General features: G+C 36.3%; 1 protein-coding gene and 1 long non-coding RNA gene across 2 annotated transcripts; both read left to right on the forward strand.

The window, feature by feature from the left end:
- The first annotated feature begins 365 nt into the window (after positions 1-365).
- On the forward strand, positions 366-2,705 carry LOC115922596 (atlastin-1-like). The gene is made up of 3 exons (XM_030981740.1): positions 366-505; positions 959-1,030; positions 2,081-2,705. Exons 2-3 carry the CDS (start codon positions 1,022-1,024, stop codon positions 2,453-2,455), a joined length of 384 nt encoding a protein of 127 aa, XP_030837600.1. The 5' UTR covers positions 366-505; positions 959-1,021; the 3' UTR covers positions 2,456-2,705.
- A 778-nt stretch (positions 2,706-3,483) lies between these two features.
- On the forward strand, positions 3,484-5,311 carry LOC115922598. Its single transcript, XR_004063497.1, has 3 exons — positions 3,484-3,623; positions 4,075-4,146; positions 5,183-5,311. It is a non-coding gene; the product is annotated as an uncharacterized LOC115922598 (long non-coding RNA).
- The last annotated feature ends 18,320 nt before the right edge of the window (positions 5,312-23,631 follow it).

Consider the following 23,631-nt stretch of genomic DNA (forward strand, 5'->3'; position numbering starts at 1 on the left):
ACTATCCCGGCGCCCTGTAGGAACTTTACGGCAACCGGCCGGACACCGGCCGAAAAATCCCAAAATGTCTGTTTTTACTCGCCGTACGGGCCCCGGAGTGTATATTTGAAAGCCCCATAACGCAATATGCATTCAGACATTCATATACATTTGATTTCTTGTCCAAACTCATATTCCTAAAATTGGCTATATCCTTTTTCTCTACTAGTTCTTGTAATTGAGTTTTAAATGTGTTTCCATGTACAGTCAAACCTGCTTTAGTGACCACCTGTCTACAAAGACCACATTTTTGTTCCACTTGAAAATGGTTTCTCTTTGAAAAATGTACTAAAGGAACCTGACTACAAAGATCAATTTTTGTTTTTCCCATTCTGGCGGTCGCTAGAGACAGGTTTGACTGTAGTTTGTATTTGCACAATACTCTATCTTTTCATGCTGTTTGGTTCAGGCTTACATCACTATCTACAAGGGAGACGTTTTACCTGAACCTAAGACTATACTACAGGTAAGAAGAAAGATGTATGACCAGAAAATTAATGATGTTACAGTTTCCAATTGCATCTAACATGTATCTTTTGTAATATTGCAGGGGAATAGTAAAGGAAATCATCTATATATTATCAATATAAACTTTGATTCAACTTCCCATAACACTTCACCTAGAAAGAATAAAGTCATTTTATTATAAATATAATTTCATATAACGAGTTCTGTGTTAAGTTCAAGCTGGTTATTTTCATCAAGACATATGAATTTGAAATGGGCCAATAATTTTTAGTACATTAATAGTAATAGCCTTATTACATAAAAAAAAACAAGTTTCTGTGATGCTTTAAGGCATTGAAAGAATTACATTGTTTTAATGCTGTTGATATGATTCCAATTTGTATTTTATCCATCATAGAATTGATGTGTTTAACCATCCGCCGGGTATGCATTTACTTAATTTGTTGTATAGGCGACAGCAGAGGCCAATAACTTAGCTGCAGTAGCAAGTGCTTTGGACAAATACACTAAGGATATGGAACAGGTGAGGAAAGTTTTGTAGTAGATAGAACAACAACAGTATAAATGCTGCCATGTTCATATTTCATGCATTAAAGTGATTGTACTACGCTAGTGCCTTGCATTTACTATTGTCATGCCACAACAACTCTAATTTGTTGATAAGAATCAAAAGTCCTTGGTTGGGTGCATGCTCGCATGTTCGTGTATTTTGAGAGTCACAATATGGGTTACATTACATGGGAAACAGTTGGATATATTGCTTGTTCGTATATGACGCGGCAAAAACTGCAGCAGTTTTTTTTTTAAATTTGGACGTAAAGTGTAATAGCTATATATAGGCGTAACATTTCTTTATCTTATAATACAGAGCTCAGTGAATAAGTGCAAGTCCTTTGTTGCGCGTAGTTGCCTTTCATTTACACGTTTAAATAAAACGTTGCAGCTTTTTGTGGCGCTTTACTCCGCCATATCTAAACGAGCCTTTATGCCTAGTAGGTCACATTTGCCGCGGCGGCCATGGGGTCTAAAATATCTACGGCCAATAGCAATTAGGGCCCCCCCCCCCAAAAAAAAAAAAAAAAAAAAAAAAAAAAAAAAAAATGTTGTATTGCTCTTTAGGTGCCAAAACATGGGTCGGTCGGTCGGTCGGAAATCTTTTTTTTTTCTCCCTCTTTGGGCTGACTTTTCCGCAAAAAAAACGGTAAATAAAAAAAATTAATTAAAAAGCCGACCGTAGATTTCATGATTTTGGGATCGGTCGCAAAGGGAAATACAACATTGTTAAACGACCTTATAGGGCCACTATACATAGTCGCAAACGGTAGTAGTCACATATGTTAGCTGGATGTATTTTTCACTGAGTGTACTAGATCTTGGACTGTATGAATAGTTTTATAACTTGGTGTATATAAAATGGAAAGCTGAATTCCTATCTGCTGAATCAAAATTTGGACAAAGATTATAATAGGATATATGAGCTAGCAGATGGTCGGAACCTCTTTTGAAGGCATAACAGTTTTGCCATCCATTCTCAGTCTTATGCAGGGCTATATCCTTCTTGTATGTGATACAGGTATGTGGAGGTGACAAGCCATACCTGAGTCCAGATGAGCTAAAGAAGAAACACAATCAAGTTGAGGAAGCAGCCATTAATCAATTCAGAAAAGTACGCAAGATGGGAGGAAGGCAGTACAGCCAGCAATATGAGGAGGAACTTTTAGCTCAGATGAAGACTTACGAGCAGCAGTATATCAAACACAATGAAAACAAGAAGCCGTTCAACATGAAAACCATACTCCCAACGTACAACACGCCATTGGTGATTGGAATAGTAGGAGGCTTGATTATTGTATGCTTTTGTACGATTACACCGATTTCCGTTATAAGGCCAGTCAAGACGGTAAAGCAGATAGCTGATGTTCTTAAAGGTATTACAAAGTGTTGGTAAAACTATCTAATTCATCTGAAACTCTTTGATGTTATAACAATATGCTATAGGAATATCTTTAACCAATCTCCCCAGCTGAAATACTTTTTTTTTTTTTTAGTGAATTAAACAGTAATTAATAAATCAATTATTAGTTCCAAGCTGACAAAAGTAATGAACACACAACAATAACGAGCTAACTTCCCCTAAAGGGTAGAAATAAACAATAATATTAATATATTACATTTATAAAGCGCTTAATACAATGTTTCTAATCGCTTAACAAAAATAAAAAGTAATGTTAACCTACAAATTACAACAATATAATAATACATGATTCATAATTCTAATTCAAAGCTGCGTTGTACATGTTGAGATGCCGCCGTGAGGGGCCCGCACGGGCAATATTCATTTCAATTGGCCCCCGGACAGCAGACGCTCGGTGTTGTGCATATCACCAGGGCTGTTGAGTGGCCCGTGAGGGAACCGTAGGGTACACGTACGACACCCTCGAGCACCGCAAGGCGCCCGTAAAGATTTTTCAAAGGAATTTACCCAACAAAATCGTGAGGGGCCCTACCTACGGGCCCCTTACGGCCTTTCTACGGCCTAACGGGCAGGAAAAAATGCCGGGGGAATTGGGAGCAGCCAACTCAGCACCACGGCGCCCGTACGGCTTTAAAAACTATCCCGGCGCCCTGTAGGAACTTTACGGCAACCGGCCGGACACCGGCCGAAAAATCCCAAAATGTCTGTTTTTACTCGCCGTACGGGCCCCGGAGTGTATATTTGAAAGCCCCATAACGCAATATGCATTCAGACATTCATATACATTTGATTTCTTGTCCAAACTCATATTCCTAAAATTGGCTATATCCTTTTTCTCTACTAGTTCTTGTAATTGAGTTTTAAATGTGTTTCCATGTACAGTCAAACCTGCTTTAGTGACCACCTGTCTACAAAGACCACATTTTTGTTCCACTTGAAAATGGTTTCTCTTTGAAAAATGTACTAAAGGAACCTGACTACAAAGATCAATTTTTGTTTTTCCCATTCTGGCGGTCGCTAGAGACAGGTTTGACTGTAGTTTGTATTTGCACAATACTCTATCTTTTCATGCTGTTTGGTTCAGGCTTACATCACTATCTACAAGGGAGACGTTTTACCTGAACCTAAGACTATACTACAGGTAAGAAGAAAGATGTATGACAAGAAAATTAATGATGTTACAGTTTCCAATTGCATCTAACATGTATCTTTTGTAATATTGCAGGGGAATAGTAAAGGAAATCATCTATATATTATCAATATAAACTTTGATTCAACTTCCCATAACACTTCACCTAGAAAGAATAAAGTCATTTCATTATAAATATAATTTCATATAACGAGTTCTGTGTTAAGTTCAAGCTGGTTATTTTCATCAAGACATATGAATTTGAAATGGGCCAATAATTTTTAGTACATTAATAGTAATAGCCTTATTACATAAAAAAACACGTTTCTGTGATGCTTTAAGGCATTGAAAGAATTACATTGTTTTAATGCTGTTGATATGATTCCAATTTGTATTTTATCCATCATAGAATTGATGTGTTTAACCATCCGCCGGGTATGCATTTACTTAATTTGTTGTATAGGCGACAGCAGAGGCCAATAACTTAGCTGCAGTAGCAAGTGCTTTGGACAAATACACTAAGGATATGGAACAGGTGAGGAAAGTTTTGTAGTAGATAGAACAACAACAGTATAAATGCTGCCATGTTCATATTTCATGCATTAAAGTGATTGTACTACGCTAGTGCCTAGCATTTACTATTGTCATGCCACAACAACTCTAATTTGTTGATAAGAATCAAAAGTTCTTGGTTGGGTGCATGCTCGCATGTTCGTGTATTTTGAGAGTCACAATATGGGTTACATTACATGGGAAACAGTTGGATATATTGCTTGTTCATATATGACGCGGCAAGAACTGCAGCAGTTTTTTTTAATTTGGACGTAAAGTGTAATAGCTATATATAGGCGTAACATTTCTTTGTCTTATAATACAGAGCTCAGTGAATAAGTGCAAGTCCTTTGCTGCGCGTAGTTGCCATTCTGCGTTTAAATACAAAGTTGCAGCTTTTTGTGGCGCTTTACCCCGCCATATCTAAACGAGCCTTTATGCCTAGGTCACATTTGCCGCGGCGGCCATGGGGTCTAAAATATCTACGGCCAATAGCAATTAGGCCCCCCCCCCCCCCCCAAAAAAAAAAAAAAAAAAAAAAAAAAAAATGTTGTATTGCTCTTTAGGTGCCAAAACATGGGTCGGTCGGTCGGTCGGAAATCTTTTTTTTTCTCCCTCTTTGGGCTGACTTTTCCGCAAAAAAAACGGTAAATAAAAAAAATTGATTAAAAAGCCGACCGTAGATTTCATGATTTTGGGATCGGTCGCAAAGGGAAATACAACATTGTTAAACGACCTTATAGGGCCACTATACATAGTCGCAAACGGTAGTAGTCACATATGTTAGCTGGATGTATTTTTCACTGAGTGTACTAGATCTTGGACTGTATGAATAGTTTTATAACTTGGTGTATATAAAATGGAAAGCTGAATTCCTATCTGCTGAATCAAAATTTGGACAAAGATTATAATAGGATATATGAGCTAGCAGATGGTCGGAACCTCTTTTGAAGGCATAACAGTTTTGCCATCCATTCTCAGTCTTATGCAGGGCTATATCCTTCTTGTATGTGATACAGGTATGTGGAGGTGACAAGCCATACCTGAGTCCAGATGAGCTAAAGAAGAAACACAATCAAGTTGAGGAAGCAGCCATTAATCAATTCAGAAAAGTACGCAAGATGGGAGGAAGGCAGTACAGCCATCAATATGAGGAGAAACTTTTAGCTCAGATAAAGACTTACGAGCAGCAGTATATCAAACACAATGAAAACAAGAAGCCGTTCAACATGAAAACCATACTCCCAACGTACAACACGCCATTGGTGATTGGAATAGTAGGAGGCTTGATTATTGTATGCTTTTGTACGATTACACCGATTTCCGTTATAAGGCCAGTCAAGACGGTAAAGAAGATAGCTGATATTCTTAAAGGTATTACAAAGTGTTGGTAAAAATATTTAATTCATCTGAAACTCTTTGATGTTATAACAATATGCTATAGGAATATCTTTAACCAATCTCCCCCGCTGAAATACTTTTTTTTTTTTTTTAGTGAATTAAACAGTAATTAATAAATCAATTATTAGTTCCAAGCTGACAAAAGTAATGAACACACAACAATAACGAGCTACATGATACATAATTCTAATAACAAATTCCTAATAACAATCATATAATAATAATACTTAATATTTACATAACGCTTTATAATTTAACAAACAAGATAGAATTAAATTAAACAGAGAAGTCTTAAGTTTACTCATGACGATTTCTAACGTTGGGTACTCGCGTATTTCAAGGGGAAGTTTGTTCCAAAGTTGGGGAGCACAAACAGAAAAGGCACGATCGCCATATCGAGTGTGGGTGAGAGGGCCTGGGGCTAGATGAAGATGTGCTGTGGACAATGCTCGGAGACGCATATAATGATGTATGAGTTTTAGGAGTGATGAGTTCCGAGAGATATGAGGGAGCAAGTTTGTGAAAGGCCTTGTATGTCAGCATGAGAATATTAAATTTGACACGCTGTTGGAGGGGGAGTCAGTGTAGAGAAAGAATGATCAACGTGATGTGTTCATGTTTTCTTGTACGTATGATGAGGCGTGCTGCTGTGTTCTGAATATGTTGATATTATATATTATATATATATACAGTGTATATATATTGCAGTAATCAAGATGGGAATTTACAAAGGCATTAATTAGACGATGAGAGGAACTTTGATCCAGAAATGTTCGCAGTTTTCCAACTTTGTGGATCCCGAAAGCTGCGATACGACATACTTTGCGGATATGCTGGTTCACATTCAACACGTTGTCCACTGTGACTCCCAGATCCTTGGCGGATTGGGAAAGAGTGATTGTTGTGCCATCCATGTCAAGATCAGGTAGCACACTGGAATTTCGAAACATGAAAGTTATATGGATAACTTCCCGTTGAACACAAGATTATTGCCGCAGGACCAACTTTTCACGTCACTGACGCACATGTTGAGCTCGGAAATGCTACTGGAAGCATCATTTTGCTTGAGCACTATTATGTACAAGTGGCGCATTCAGCCCCCCTGTCCCCCCCCCCCCCCCCCCCGTAAAAAAAAAGGGGGGGGAAGGGGGAAAAGGAGGGGGAAAAGAAAGAAAAGGGAAGAGAGAAAGAAGAAAAGGGGAGAGGAGAAAAAATAAGGGGAAAGGGGAAGAGAGAGGGGAGAAAAGGCGGAAAAGGAGCTCCCCCACCTGTCAGGATATTGTCGGAAAAGAGAACAGAAGAAAGAAATAGAAAAAGAGTAAGGAGAGGCAAGAAAGGAAAAGAAAGAAAAGGAGAAAAGGAAAAAAAAGAAGTTAAAAAGGAAAGGAAAGAAACGGGGGTGAAAGAGAGGAGAGAGAGGGGGTAAGAGCCTGAGAGAAGAGGGGTGGGAGTAAGAGCGAGAGAGAGGGGGGTGTTGGGTGGAGTCACCACGTCGAGGGGGCAAGAAAGATACGCATATATAATTATGTTGCTGTGTCGGGTCCGCTGGGTCCTAAATACTCGTGTGCTAAATCAATGAAGAAGTTCGAAGTCGGTGAGCTGTATCGGCCGGCAAATTCTTTTCCCCTACGAACTGTGACTTTTGATCTGACAAAGAAATATTTTTGAAAATTCAGACAATGTTTAAGAGTCGGTACAACGAATCGTCTTTTTTCTCTACTAATTAAATGAAGCGTAAAAGCGTCCCTGGATGTATTACAGTCACTATGCTGGCCAACTCTTGATAAATTGTTCTGGAAAACAATGTGCTGTTTAATGTATAAATGTGTAAATAGAATAACACCCGGAATCGTTCATGACAGATTTATACTCGTCGACGATGTTTCAAAACGAATAACTCGCAACACAGATAAGAAAATTTTGCGATTGCCAAAATGTAAAACAGAATTTTACAGGAAGTCATTCATTTATTCAGGGAGTGAAATTTGGAATGATCTTCCACTTGAACTTAAAGAAGCACAGAGCCTAGCAGTCTTTAAGAGAGCTCTAAAAGAAAATATCACATGATAAGGTGTTCTTCTGCATAGTTGATTTGTATCATGTTACTTGACTCCAACTGTTGTTCTTTTGTGCAATATTATATTCAGTTAATGTATTCCTATGTTTTGGTTTATTTTATTTTCATAGTTGATTTTATCATTATCTATTCAGTTTTTGAAATGTTACTTTACTCCATTACCATACAATGTTTAATTTATTTTCATAGTTGATTTTATCATTATCTATTCAGTTTTGTCATGTTACTTGACTCCATTACCATACAATGCTTACAATTATCATTAATGAACTGTTGTTCTTTTGTGTAATATTATATTCAGTTAATGTATTCCCATGTTTTTGTTTAACTTATTTTCATAGTTAATTTTATCATTATCTATTATGATTCAGTTTTGTTATGTTACTTGACTCCATTACCATACAATGCCTACAATTATCATTAATGAACTGTTCTTCTTTTGTGTAATCTTATACTCAGTTAATGTATTCCCATGTTTTTGTTTAACTTATTTTGTAGTTGATTTTGATTATTATCTAAACCATGCATACATTGTGTTAAATGTTTAATAATCCGATATTGTACAGTTCTAATTGTAATTTATGTAATTTTTAATGTGCTGTTTATATAATCAGGGCTCTGTTGAAGACCAGGTTTTTATTTTTTGTATACTGAACAGACTACCCTGAATAAAGAAGTGAAATAAATAAATAAAATAAATAAATCGCCTTCTTTCTCTAATAATTAAATGTAACGTCATAGCTTCTGCGCTTCGCGCGGGAGGGGCAAAAAAGAATTAAGAGTCGGGAACGGTACAACGAAACGTCTTCTTTCTCTAATAATTTAATGAATTGTCAAAGTTTCCGCGCTTTGCGCGGGAGGGATGAAACTGAATTCAAACAAGGATTAAGAGTCGAAAACAGTACAACGAATCGTCTCCTTTCTCTAATAATTTAATGGAACGTGAAAGCTTCCGCGCTTCGCGCGGGATGGGCGAAAATGAATACAGACAAGGATTAAGAGTAATAATTAAATGAAACTTCAAAGCTTCCGCGCGGGAAAGGGGAGACTGAATTCAGACAAGGACACGATACAACGAATCGTCTTCTTTTTCTAATTTGGTTGGTTGATCGTTTCAAAAGCAGCCGAGAAATCAAGCAAAACCAAAACAGCCTCTATACTAGTCCTCTATCGACAGCCAGTAGCAGATCATTGTAGAATTTGATGAGGGAAGTCTCTATTGAATGGAACTATCTGTACGCATACTGCATGCACGGGAACAGGTCATTCGTCTGTAGGTATGCACGAAGTCGAGCTGTTACAATCCTCTCAAGGTCCTTTGAAATGAACATCAAGTTGGAGATTGGCCTGTAATGCCTGAATTCGTCTGGATCCAATTGCTTCTTCTTCAGAAGTGGAATCACATGAGATTTCGTGTATGCTGCAGGTACTATTCCGCACGGCAAGGATAGATTTATAAGTTGAGTTATAAATAGCAGGAGCTCATCTAAACACTCTTTCATCTTTCATCATAAATGAAAATAAAGATAAAAATTAGAATAACAGTATCTTAACTATGATGTGCAAACTTAATGAATAATGTTATCCACGCAAGTAATAGAATAAGTGGAACATTTTTTATTTCACAAAAAAAAGTTTTATCTAATTCGTACTCATTGTTTCAAACATATCAATTGTACATAAATTGTGCTTAAAGGACAAGTCCACTCGAAAAATTATTTATTTTCAATAAAAGCAGAAAAATCAGACAAACCAATCGAAAAAAGTTTGAGCAAAATCGGATAACTAATACAAAAGTTATGAATTTTTGAAAAAGTATGTAAAACTATGGAACAATAAGAATCACAACACAAATTGCCAAGATGCTTATCAGTTTGTGACGTCATGTTGTCACTATTCATCAATTGCTCTATATGGTTTAATCCCATTAATTTCCCAGGTTATATGATTTTATCATATTGCGTGCATGACATTTCCAAAAACTTTTGTGAACTTTGAAGAATTTATGTTAATTTCTGAATATTGTATATTCATAATTATTGATTTTTATATAAATAGTTTATCAAAATTCACATTTTTTATGATTATCTGGAAAAAAATTCCCTATATTAGTGCATCCACACAAAAACATATTACTATTTATCTAACTTGGATGCTGGTGTGAAGAAATAAGATTCTTAAGGAGAAAATAGGAAATTTATATCCTCAATATGAAGAAAATAATTAGTGGATAGTGAGGACATGACGTCACAGACTGATAAGCATCTTGGCAATTTGTGTACATAATGACGAAGAACAACGTATATATACGGGTAACTTATTGTTTAATTCAATGGCCCTACAGTATATACGCTTACATAAATTTGCTCGTGGTTTAGGTAAAAGCAAATCATCTTTTGAACGGAGTAAGTATCTCGTATTTTTTCTTCGAATTTTTTTTTCAAATGATTTAGAGTCATATCATAATAATAATACACAGCATTTATTAGGCGCTTAACACTTTTGATTCTAAACGCACTATTGTCTTTCTACAAATTACCAACCAAAACTTTTAATAAGCATACAAACTGTAAATCTGTTCTTTATTCAATAAATCATGCATATATATAATAATAAAAATAAAAATGAGATCAAACATAAGATCAAACAAACGAGGAATAATATGGTGTGCACCTCCTTTGACCGACTCACAACTGCGGCCGTGCAGAATATCATTCATAAATTAAATATTATGTATCAATACCAATATGTCCTTACTTTGTCACCGGTCTAATGGTTCCCAATCCAAAAAAGCATGAATTTGATGCAAAGATGTGTGCAGGCACGGATTTATTCTTAAAATAATTCTTCCAGCTCTATTTTGAATTGTTTGTAACATTTCGAGCTGTGTTTTATTGAAGGATTGCAATATAACATCTGCGTAATCAAGATGTGGGAGAATGGTAGCTTGATATATCAACTTTAGAATGGAGTGAAATGCCTTCTGTAGATCCACAAAAAAATGCACCTGTATATAATTCTTTATCTGTTGCTCTTAACCAGTCATCTGTAACTTTAGTTAAAGCAGTGACGGTAGAGTGTGGCGACCTAAATCCCGATTATGTGGGATTGGTATTTCATTATCATTCAAATACTCTAACAATTGTTGCTGAATAACTCTTTCTAGTAACTTGGAAACGGAAGTAAGGAGAGAAATTGGTCTGTCATTATTTGGATCAGATTCGTCTCCCTTTTTATGTAAAGGAACAATTTAGCTTTCTTCCATTTACTAGGTACTTCACAGTCAATAATAGACCTATTTTCCAAATGTGTAACCGAGCTGAAAATGTCAAATACTAACGACCGATTTCTGTCATACCTATCCTAGCCAAAATAATGGAAAGGGTAGTTTATAATCATTAATTGAATATTTAATGGAAAATAATATATTATCTGATTGTCAATCGGGTTTTAGACCCATGCATTCTACACAAACGACCCTTTTGAACGTAACAGATAAATGGTTAAATGCTATAGATAAAGGCAGTATTGTTAGTTTAGTTATGATCGATCTCAAAAAGGCGTTTGATACGGTCGATCGTAGTATTTTATTAGAAAAATTGAAAATGTATAACTTTGGTCAATGCACTTTAAAGTGGTTCACAAACTATTTTGGAGAAAACAAGTTACATCTGTAAACGGCTATACTTCCGATGAAAGGGAAATTATACGAGAGGTACCCCAAGGCTCTTCATTGGGCCCTCTATTATTCTCAATATTTGTTAATGATATGCCCCATAATGTGCACTCATGTGATATAGCATTATATGCCGACGACGCATTTGTATTTTTACGTCATCAAAAAACCCAGTCGAAGTTTGTAGCAAACTAAATGAAGATCTTTCAAGTTTATCATGCTGATTAAAAGATAATAAATTAATGGTTAACCCAAACAAATGTGAAGTAATGTTTATAGGCACTCAGCAGCGTTTGAAGAGATTACACGATATTATTGATGATTGTTATATGTATGTAGATAATAACGAAATTAAAAGGGTCCAGCCATGTAAATATCTAGGTGTTGTCATTGATCAAAATATGTTATGGAAAAATCAAGTTGATCATGTAAAGAAAAAAGTAATTAAATGTATATATCTCTTAAAAAGATTGCGTCCATACATTAATCAGATCACTGCTTTGACTTTTTATAAATCAATTATTCAATGCCATTTTTATTATTGTAGCGCAGTCTGGGCAAATGCTTTAAAGACTCATCTATTAAGTCAATTGCAAGTATTACAAAATAGATCACATCGTATTGTTATGAATGTTGATTATAATGTATCCTTCAAATAAGTTATATGATACCTTGAAATTAGATCGCTTATATATACGATGGTCCAAACAATTAGCATGTACTATGTATCGCTCTGTTCATAACATTTTTCCACCTTATCTTAGCAGTATCTTTGTAATTCGTGAATCAGTATATTGTACAAGGTCCGGTCCGCATAAATTAAGACTCACTCAAAGATCAATTACGGGAAAAGATCACTCTCTTATCGAGGGGCCAAGATTTGGAATGAGCTGAATTACCCTTATTCCACCACTGTATCAATTGAAGCCTTCAAGCGTCACATAAATAGTAACCCCATCATCATGACCATTCTTAGCAGACGGAATTAAAGGTAATACAAAGTTTTGGTATGGGGTCATGAATTTGGTTCAATTGATATTGGAAGCATAGGCCTATGCGATCCTACACTCTAAAAACTGAAATGTTAAATCACCATTTAAAAGGGCCGAGGAGTGGCCACTCTTTCAAAATGGTAGATTAACACTTTGAACATGCTGGATCCAACACTATTAAGGTTGAATCTAGCAGGTTACAAGAAACAATCTGACATTTTGAAAGAGTGGTCACTCCTCGGCCTTCTTAAATTGACATTTAACATTTCAGTTTTTAGAGTGTACAATATTCAGCGATCGTTGTCGCGGTTGAAATCGAGCCTAAAGTTATGAAATTGTAAATAATTAACTCTTTATGTTGTATAGCTCCCTCTCAAGGTCAAGATAGTAATTAAGCTATAAAACAATGTTTGTTGACTAAAATTGGCCGATTAGCTATTCCCATTTGGAAATTATATATCACAACTACATATTCTGAGATTTTCATGGTCGCAGCTACCGTTGTACGGCCGTAGGCGCTATTTGAAATTTATCAAAAATTTACCGGGAGCACCGGTAAATTTTTATATTCGATTTTTCTCGAAAGCAGCAGTGTTATGAGGGCTAATTTTTCTAGTGGTTATAATAAATCTACAGGGGCACCCAAATATATCAAAATTGTAAAGAATCACTATCTACCCAATTTTCAAAATTTCCCAAAACTTTGTATTACCTTTAAGCTAAAAATACAAGAACCACGGTTTTCGTTATGTTCTTCTTATTCGTATCTTTTTTTCGTTACTCCCTTATCCGTTTTTACCATATAAGGACACGTTCCTCCTTTTGTAGATGCCTCATCCCATAGTGCATGTTATTGTTGTTGTTGTAGATAGTATACTTTTAGTATATTTTTATTTTTATATTAATAATATTAAAAAAATATATACAAATAAAAATACAATATGTAAATTATATTTTGTCTATTCTCATGAGTATATAATCTGATTGTATGTTTTTATCTTGGTTTGGACCCATTTGCTGACAAGGGCAATCCATCCCATGAGTAGAGAATAAATAAATAAATACGTAAATAGAATAAATAAATACCAAAAAACAAACATTATTCAGCCACGATGAATGCTTTTTTTGTACCCTGCGTGGCTTTAGAGGCATATGTTTATCCATCACCCTGAACAACAGTTCCTCAGTCCCATCTATTGACTGCATCTTCAATTCGACCATATTGTTGAAATTTATATCAACGATATCGACTACAGATTATTCGAAAGCCTTTGATAGAATAAATCACACTGTTTTAGTTTTTAAAAAACCCTCCTCAATCTTGATGTTAGACCATGCCTTATTAACTGGATAACGATCTTTTTGGATAATCGATTGCAAATACAGGAGTTCCACAAGGAACAAAACTTGGACCTTTATTGTTTTTATACTAATGAATGGTGCATGCCAAGATTCCATTACTCCGTATTTTAAATACGTAGACGATCTGGCAATGGTAAAAAGCAGGAGTATATATAAAGCCTCAAAATTACAAGATGAAGTTCGCAAACTACAAGAATAGTCTAATAGTAATGATATGAAACTAAATGCCTCTAAATGTCCAGTTATGCAGATCTCCTTTTGTAAGCAACCTGTACAACAGATGGCCTTGGTTATTGATGATACCCAACTACTTAACGTAGAATCTCCCAAACATTGGGTTTAATCGTTCAGAGTGACCTAAAGTGGAATAAACACGTAACTGATCTCTTGAAGAAAAATAACAAGAGGTTATACATACTCAGGAGACTGAATTTAGAGGATACATAAGACCGATTGTAGAGTACTGTGCCCCCTGTTTTCGGCTCGGTGTAAAAATGTCAGAGGTAAAAATGTTAGAGGAAAAAATGTCAGAGGTAAAAATGTCAGAGGAAAAAATGTCAGAGGAAAAAATGTCAGAGGTAAAAATGTCAGAGGAAAAAATGTCAGAGGAAAAAATGTCAGAGGTAAAAATGTCAGAGGAAAAAATGTCAGAGGTAAAAATGTCAGAGGAAAAAATGTCAGAGGAAAAAATGTCAGAAGAAAAAATGTCAGAGGTAAAAATGTCAGAGGTAAAAATGTCAGAGGAAAAAATGTCAGAGGTAAAAATGTCAGAGGTAAAAATGTCAGAGGTAAAAATGTCAGAGGAAAAATGTCAGAGGTAAAAATGTCAAAGGAAAAAATGTCAGAGGTAAAAATGTCAGAGGTATAAAATAAAAACAAAAGCATGTGACAAGTTTGTTATGGTTACACCCGGGTTTATATATATTAGGCTTATCGAAAAAGAACAGCGAGGGATATTCTGCAGTCGTTATTTCACTGCTGCTTTATTTTCCACTTTCCCAGTTTAAATTTATTTACCTTTCGGCCCCAAATTTTGACTTTTTTGCCCGATTATTGCCGAAGGAAGACGGGAGGGGGTATTCTTCTTCTGGGGCACGGTGACCCGGCTGCTCTCCCCCTTTCTCTTATATATATGCTTTGCTTTTTATCCTTCCGAACAGTGGTCAATGCCTAGGCATAGCAGGCAGACTAATGGGACATGGTTTCTACTCCGAGTTTCGCGCCTTGCAAGCAATCATCAGGCAACTGATAGCATTCTTAAAAGTACATGATTATCCTACAACCTTGGTACAAATACCCCTACAATAATACTTAACTAATAAAATACGATTAGAATTACTCATGAGTAATTCTTATTGTATTGTATTCAGGTATTGTATTAGTCTTATTGTATTGTATTGTATTACTTAAGTCTTACTTTGAGCATATTTGTACCAAGGTTGTAGAGGAATCATGTACTTTGAAGAGGCTATCAGTTGTCTGATGATTTCTTGCAAGGCGTGAAACTCGAAGATGCAACCATGCATGTCCCATTAGTCTCCCTTATTCAATATTTATATATCGGTATATTATGCTTTTGTATAAGAAAATGGTACTGGTACGCTGAGCAAACTTCTGGGGAAAAAGATTTCTAAAATCGAGAAGTTTGGCCATGTTTTATAGGCTGAGTTGTCGCTCCATGGTGTAATCATTAAATAAAAAGGAAAGTCAGTACAGCCCCCCAAATAGGGTCAGGTATCTATGAACCTCCCCCCCCCCCACTTAATCTCCTTCACTTTTGAAGGACTGTTGGATATTTCAACTGCGTGACAATGACTATTATTATATGTAATTCCCAATAAATGCATATTTCCGACAATTCCACTTTCTTGTGGGCTTGGTATTTAAATACTCTGAAACAAAGCAGAAAGCCATGTTATCAATGCTAACCGCACCATCACATTCACGAAGTGCGCGCGTTGCAATAAAATATTGTCGATTACTATTGCGGTATTAGTCTGGGAGAAAATCAATAAGCAGCCGCCCATGTTAAACCAATTAAAGAGAAGGTTGAGTTCTGGGGAAAGGCGAACAATAATGTGTAAGCGTTTGTTATCATTCTTATCATGCAATTGTGGAAGAACATCAAAGAAACAAGTTATTCCCTTAAAATCTATTTCAAATGACTTCATATCCCAGATATGACAAGTAACAGCTTTAAAATGAGGCCCGATTTGTATGCCATATGTTTGTTTAGTCCCATATCAATATCTATACAGTGCTTGTTACTTTACCAAGACTGGGCCAAAGTTTGTTATCTTTTGCAGTTTTACAAACATATAACAAACAAATCATTGCAAATTTAACACATGCCAAAAGAGCAGTGGCGGAACAAGGGGGGGGGCGGGCCCCCTACAGTAAGGCTGGCTGTAACTAATCGAAAACCTCAACCAGGAGGGTTGATGACAAAGTAAGCATAGCTTGATAGCATGACTACCCTCAATGGATACATAATTATACAAATATGGAGGAAACAATATTGGTAAAAAGGGAAAAAAGAAAGAGGGTGTAAATTGGGTTATATTCAACGGAATAGTTAATGGAGTAAACAACTTTCTTTTTTTGAGGGGGGGGGCTAGCTTGTTGTTAAGGTTCATCGTTACTATAGGACTGCTGTGCCCTATCTCAGAATGTTTCTGTGCGAGTTCGTAGGTTTGTCAATGCATGCTCAGATTATCATTCAAATAATTACCTCCAGGATTGTTATATTTCTGGCCTGTTTGCGTTCTTCGGATTTAATAAAGATGTCGAGTGAAAGAGTTTAAGATCGAAAGAGCACAAATGTGAGAGTTATGTAAGTTACGAGGCCGATGATTATTGCGGGCCGGAAAGCTCAACTCTGGAGGTTAAGTTCGCAAAATTAATAAAGTTCCTTTCGACATGGGTGTGTATATGGTGCCGGGGATTAATTTGACGCAATGCGTCGTAGTGACACGCCTGGGGATGAGCTTCTGAATCGAGACGGTCTTTTACTTTTTGGAGCGGGTTTTTAGTTTTCGGAGCGAGTTTTTACTTTTCGGAGCGACTTCTTGATTTTCTTATTCTTACTCCACTTCCTTTGCCGCCATGAGGTGATAAAGCTTTAAATAGCAGAGTTCGGGTCGCCCAGCCCATATATGTAACTTTTCGTGATTCCTTGTGATTATATGTAATTATTTGTACTAAATAATCTACTCACTTTAACTCTTGACTTTTGTCGAGAACTTTCATTTCTTCGTTTGGACTTTGTTCGTCTCTGAAACGTTACACGGGCTAGGTTGTAGGCTGCCACCGGCCAAACCGGTCCGTTTCACAAACATTAACACATCAACCAATTCAAAATATCAAAAAATGTTAGACATTCATACATATGCAAGCTTGATCACAAAAAAATAAATTTCAAAATCTATTTTCCACATTTTATTATCCTCAGGACATGTACGAAATACAACACACAGCCATTTATTAAATTTACGTTATGGAAGAAAGAAATATAATAGACTAGCCCATGCAGTAGCTGTACGTCTCGACATTCTGTGTGATAAAAGGGTCGAAATATTATGACGGCACTCATTTATTTTGCTTGTACCTCTGACATTTTTTCCTTTGACATTTTTTCCTCTGACATTTTTACCTCTGACATTTTTACCTCTGACATTTTTACCTCTGACATTTTTACCTCTGACATTTTTACCTCTGACATTTTTTCCTCTGACATTTTTACCTCTGACATTTTTACCTCTGACATTTTTTCCTCTGACATTTTTACCTCTGACATTTTTACCTCTGACATTTTTTCCTCTGACATTTTTACCTCTGACGTTTTTACCTCTGACATTTTTACCTCTGACATTTTTTCCTCTAACATTTTTACCTGGCACCTTAGAAACATGTAACTTAATGACTCTTGAGGAAAGAAGAAAACAATTATGTCTTACATTTGCTCATAATCTGGAAGAAAGTCCTTTTTCATCGAATTGGCTAGTTAAAAAATAGGAAAGTCGCTACTGCCTGAGGACAACTACAAAGTACACCCAGTACAAGTTCAAAACTAACAGATTTAGAAAGAGTCAAATACCATACCTTTTACAAAATGAATAATTGAAATGAATTTTTACATAATGTATATAGTAACAATATTTGATAAATATTTTTACCATTATTTAATGTTTTAATACGTACTCAACTTTGATTAAGCGTTAATGTAAGGAACTATATATTTTACAACCCACTCTTGAATATGTTAATCTTTGTATAAAGACATCAATATGTCATTATTTACTTACCTTTGATGAACTGGCAACATAGAGCAACATTTTGCTGACTTTTAATTTTCAATGAATATGAATTGTTAAGGACACAGGTGCAATCATTTCAGTATTAGCTTTTTTACTTATTTGTATGTTATGTATTGTATTGTTTTGATCAATTATTATTATTACTATTGTCATCTTTAACATATTTTAAAAATGTAAATAAGATATAGTGATTGATTTTAAATAGCTACACAGTAGTAATGTTATGTATTACCTATACTGGTTGAATGAATGATTGTAACAAATGAAATATAATGTTATGTAATGGAGCTCATGTATATGTAAACATGCACAATTCAGCATTTTGGCTGCGAGGCATTGTTTTTTAATAAAACCATTATTGAATTGAATTGAATATTTCAACAAGCTTACAAAATTGAGATGAGCAAACTTCAGAGCTTTATCAAAAATTGTTTGTACTTAAAATTCAAATCATCGCATTTCATTAAATCGTGTATTTCGTTTTCCTGGTCTTCCTGTACATCAACATTTTCTTCAAAAAAGGGCATAATGTTTGAAAATGCATTCGGGCATTCCCATCCTATAAAATGCTCAGACGGGTCATCATAATATATTAACAGCAATTCTAGCACATGATGTGTGAATTCACTTAATATTACAACAAGTGCCCAACATACCCCATTATTTTTATCACCCCGGGTTTTCATAGAGCAATGACATAAAACACAAGGGCATCTTTTTATTAAAACCATAAGTACACCAAAATATGAATTAATACACTGCAAGATATTAATTAATCTCTATTCAAATTTTAAAGAAATTCATCATTATAATGGAGACAATGATATAGTAATAAATTACGGTAGAAATAAAATTAAATAAAAAAAATTACCTATTACAAGCGAACCAACTGTAAATGAACGGTCTAATGCATCAATTTCCATTCAATGAAGTAGTAAACATCTTCTTTCAAGCAAATAATCATTTATCAATAACGTGGAATATGATAAACAATAACTGTCATTAATATGAAAATATCTACCATGGGTACTTTCATGTAATATTCCCATCTTATACATAACTTCGTAACTTCCGTTTTCATATCAACACTTCTGAAATAAGCTAGTTACAAATTTAGTGCAAGGAGTAAGAAAGTTAGTTTAAACCTTTCAGAATTGTATTTGTCGAAAAACGATCGGGAAGAACATCACTATACAAAACATAGTGCATCTCTTCAACTGAATTCAACGATGAACCGACAAATAAAGGGGTCGATTAAATGATGAAAATAATAATAATAATAATAATTTTATTGGGCGCTTTATACAGGCGTTTCTAAGCGCACAGGTGGTACTGTCTAACTCAGTATAATTATTCAACATGTTCAATAGTTTAAAGCAACAAGATAAAATAGAATATTACTAATATTTGCCCCACTCGACCCAGGTGATGTAAATGGGTACCTGGCAGGAATTAATTCTTTGAAATGCTAGAGCGCCGCAATGGCAGCACAGCTAATAATCTCCAAGTTTGGAAGCGCTTAGTGATTATAATAAGCGCTATATAAAAACTGAGTATTATTATTATTATTATTAATACAATACAATTCAGTTGGATGGAATTAACTACATGTGTGCGCCTCCAGCATACTATAACTGATGGGGAAAAAAAAGGGGGGGGGTTGAGAAGGGTTATGAATGATTCAATGGATGGGGCATTTTGAATAAGGGGTGAAAGTTTGTTCCAAAGGGCGGGGGCAATCGATGAAAAGGCACGGTCACCAACAGTTGATATATGGTCAATCTAGCATTATGCTGAATTATGGTTGCGCTGGGAAGGAGATATATGAGAGAGGGGCGGATCCAGCCTGCTGCAAGGGAGGGGTGGGGGCAAATAAGGGGTCCGATTCGTGAGAAAATGTTGAGCCAGCCTCTGAAAAAGCGGGGGGGGGGGCAGCACTAATTTTTTGTTTGCCCCCCCCCGAAAATTAAAAATCGTGGCGGCCGATATTTTGCTCAGTGAGGGGGGGGGGGGGGGGAGGGTAGTGAGCATTAATTTTGTTTTTGCCCCCGAACATATGAAAATGGGGGCGGGGGACTTTTTTGTATAACTTTAATTGCTGCCCCTCTTTTTTTTTTGGGGGGGGGGGCAGGGGGAGCCAAGGCCCGCTCGGCCCCCTGTATCCGTTTTCACACGCAAAACCATACCTCGAATCACAAACTTTGTTGTGAAATTCGTGATGAAATATGCGACAAATCGCATATTAAATTTTGTCGCGAATTTCGTCGTGAATTATACGCTACAGAATATGCACCTTGTCGCATATTTTGTATCGAATTTTTTGATTGATTTTAGTTATCTTCTTTCTCCTATATCTCTGCTTTCGTTCTCTCTCTCCCTCCTGTCTTAATTACTCTCACTTCCATAACCTCTCTCTTTCTCCCTCTCTATCTGTACCCCCCTCTCTCTCTCTCTTTCTCTATCTCTCTCTATCTCTCTCATCTAAGGACGGCAAGGCAAACATTTCTTTCTCAGACTCAAACATTTTTATATAATTTGGTCATAAGGAAAAGGAAGAGACTGGATTTCCAACAACTGTGTAGATGTGACTGGGCTCGGGAAAGGAGGGGGGGGGGGGGTTGTAGAGCTTGGGAAGCTTTGGGAATGAAGGGGGAGGGGGATAGGTAAGATTGTATGTATGTGCGCGTGTGTGGTGTGTCTGTCTGACTGTGCGTAAGGCTTCTGATCTATAATATTCATTCAGTGTAATTAATTTTAAGACATTATGTACTATTTATTAAACTATATTGTGTATTTCTGAGGGATGTACAATTTTCTTTACATTTTGATATGTTATGTAGCTCAATGAAGATGTATGATTTTTGTTGTTGTACTGAATGAATGCAATAAAGAATGCTACAAAACAAAAAATCTCCTTCTCTCTTTCTCTCGTTATTATTCTCTCTCTTTCTTTATGTATCTTTCTCTCCCTTTCTGCGTTTCCGTCTTTCTCTTTCTATCTCTCTCCCCCCCTCTCTCTCTCTCTCTCCCCCTCCTCTCTCTCTCTCTCTCTCTCTCTCTTTCTCTCAATTTATTTCTTTCTCTCTCTTTCTTTCTCCCTCTTCTCTCCTTCTGTGTAAAAAAGACTGCTGTTTTGCTACAGCCAAGCTTTAAGCCTCTCTAAATAGACCAGTTCACTGTTAGAACATGTCCCAAATGACCTCGAGTATCCTCAGATCTTCAAAACATGAAGAGGTCCCACTTTGTACATTTTGAAATTATCACTCCTACAGCAATGTATGTGCTACATATTAAACTGGCCTTTTTACCCCTTTTTTCAAAGAATACTTCTACCTGTGTATCATGGAGTGCACTGCTTGTGCATAAATCAATAATGATAACATAACTTTCATTAGCACGCATCCAGTATTTTGTCTCCGCGTATTTCACATTTTGGTCTGTAATGACCTTTATCTGCTCATGCTTAGACTGCAACTGTGAACTGGCTTATTATTGGGAGGCCCCAAAATTTGATGGCTTTAGTTCACTTTAATTGTGCAATCATGTGAAAGATGATGACACTACTTGTTGGATTCGCCACTGGTTAACTGTTAACTGCTTCTAAAGCGTAATTTGCTGGTAAAGTGTAAGCTGCTACTAAGTTGTAATCTCCTGTTAAAATGTATAGCCTGCTGCTGAAGTGTAAGTTGCTGTTAAAGTGTAAGTTGCTCTTAAAGCTTGACCTGCTGCTAAAGTGTAACAAGGGGCGTCGCCAAAGGGGGGGGGTATGGGGTGCGACACCCCCACCTGTCAGGATATTGTCGGTAAAATTGCGCTGCCGTCGGGAAAAAAGGGAAAAGGGAGAGGAAAAAATAGAGGGAAGGGGAAAGAAAAGAAGAAAAAAAAGGAAAAGAAAAGAAAGAAAGAAAAAGAAAGGAAAAAGGGAAAGAAAGGAAAGAAAAGAGAAGAAAGAAAGAGAACAAAGAAAAAGAGGGAGGAGAGGATAGAAAGGAAAAGAAAGAAAAAAAAAGGAAAAAAAGAAGAAAAAAGAGAAAAAGGAAGCAAAAGAAACGGGGATGAAAGAGAGGAGAGAGAGGGGAAGTAAGAGCCCGATATAGGAGGAGTGGGAGTAAAAGAGAGAGGGGTTGTTGGGTGGAGTAGTCTCGTCGAGGGAGCAAGAAAGACACGTGTAAATATGTTGCTATGTCGGGTCAGCTGTGTCGGTATTCTTGCTCGATCCTCGTGTACTATATCAATGCAGAATTTTGAAGTCGGTGAGATGTATATTGTCGGTCGGCCAACAAATTTTTTTTTCCTACGAACTGTGACTTTTTATCCGCTGTGACGACTTCGAGAGTGACTACAACTACAATACTTGTATTTTCTCGAAGTTTACTTTCCCATAACATCAGCTAAAGAAATCAGAGGTTTAAAATTTTCGGGGAAATAAATTCGAATAAGGATTCAGAGTCAACAACGGTACGACGAATTGTCTTCGTTTCTCTACAATTTGATGAAACGCCGAAAATTCCGCGCTTCGCGTGAGAGGGGGAAACTTCATTGAGACAAGTCGAGGACGGTACACGCATCGTCTTCTTTCTCTAATAATTTAATGAAACGTCAAAACTTCCGCGCAGAAACACGAAGTTGCAAACCATAAAGAGACTCCTCATAAATTGCGTTACTGATTAATCAATTATTTCATTACAAATCTTTATTCTCAGTTTTCTTAAGTAGATTATAACTGATTTTCTTATAACATTTTAAGATATTTATGGCGTATATATTCAATACTGAATGAACGCCATTAAACTATTACCAACAACAAAAACTTCCGCGCTTCGCGCGGGAGAAGGAACACTGAATTCAGACCAATTAGGAGTCGCGAACGGTACAACGAATGATGAAGTGATGAGTGATGAAATATGCGACAAATCGCATATTAAATTTTGTCGCGAATTTCGTCGTGAATTATACGCTACAGAATATGCACCTTGTCGCATATTTTGTATCGAATTTTTTTATTGATCTTCTTTCTCCTATATCTAAGGGAGAAGGGAAACTGAATTCAGACCAATTAGGAGTCGCGAACGGTACAACGAATCGTCTGCTTTCTCTAATAATTTAAGGAAACGTCAAAGCTTCCGCGTTTCGCACGGAAGGGGGAGAACTGAATTCAGATAAGGATTAAGAGTCGAGCACGGTTCAACGACTAAATCGTCTGCTTTATAATAATTTAATGAAACGCCAAAACTTCCGCGCTTCGCGCGGGAGGGGGAGCACTAAATTCAGATAAGGGTTAAGAGTCGAAAACGGTACAACGAATCGTCTTCTTTCTCTAATAATAATATTTAAGGAAACGTCAAAACTTCCCGCGCGAAAAAGGGAAACTGAATGCAGACCAATATAGGAGTCGCGAACGGTACAACGAATGATGAAGTGATGAGTGATGAAATATGCGACAAATCGCATATTAAATTTTGTCGCGAATTTCGTCGTGAATTATACGCTACAGAATATGCACCTTGTCGCATATTTTGTATCGAATTTTTTTATTGATCTTCTTTCTCCTATATCTAAGGGAGAAGGGAAACTGAATTCAGACCAATTAGGAGTCGTGAACGGTACAACGAATCGTCTGCTTTCTCTAATAATTTAAGGAAAC

This window comes from Strongylocentrotus purpuratus, unplaced genomic scaffold (assembly GCF_000002235.5).
Source record: "Strongylocentrotus purpuratus isolate Spur 01 unplaced genomic scaffold, Spur_5.0 spur5_scaffold_12, whole genome shotgun sequence".
NCBI lineage: Eukaryota > Metazoa > Echinodermata > Echinoidea > Camarodonta > Strongylocentrotidae > Strongylocentrotus > Strongylocentrotus purpuratus.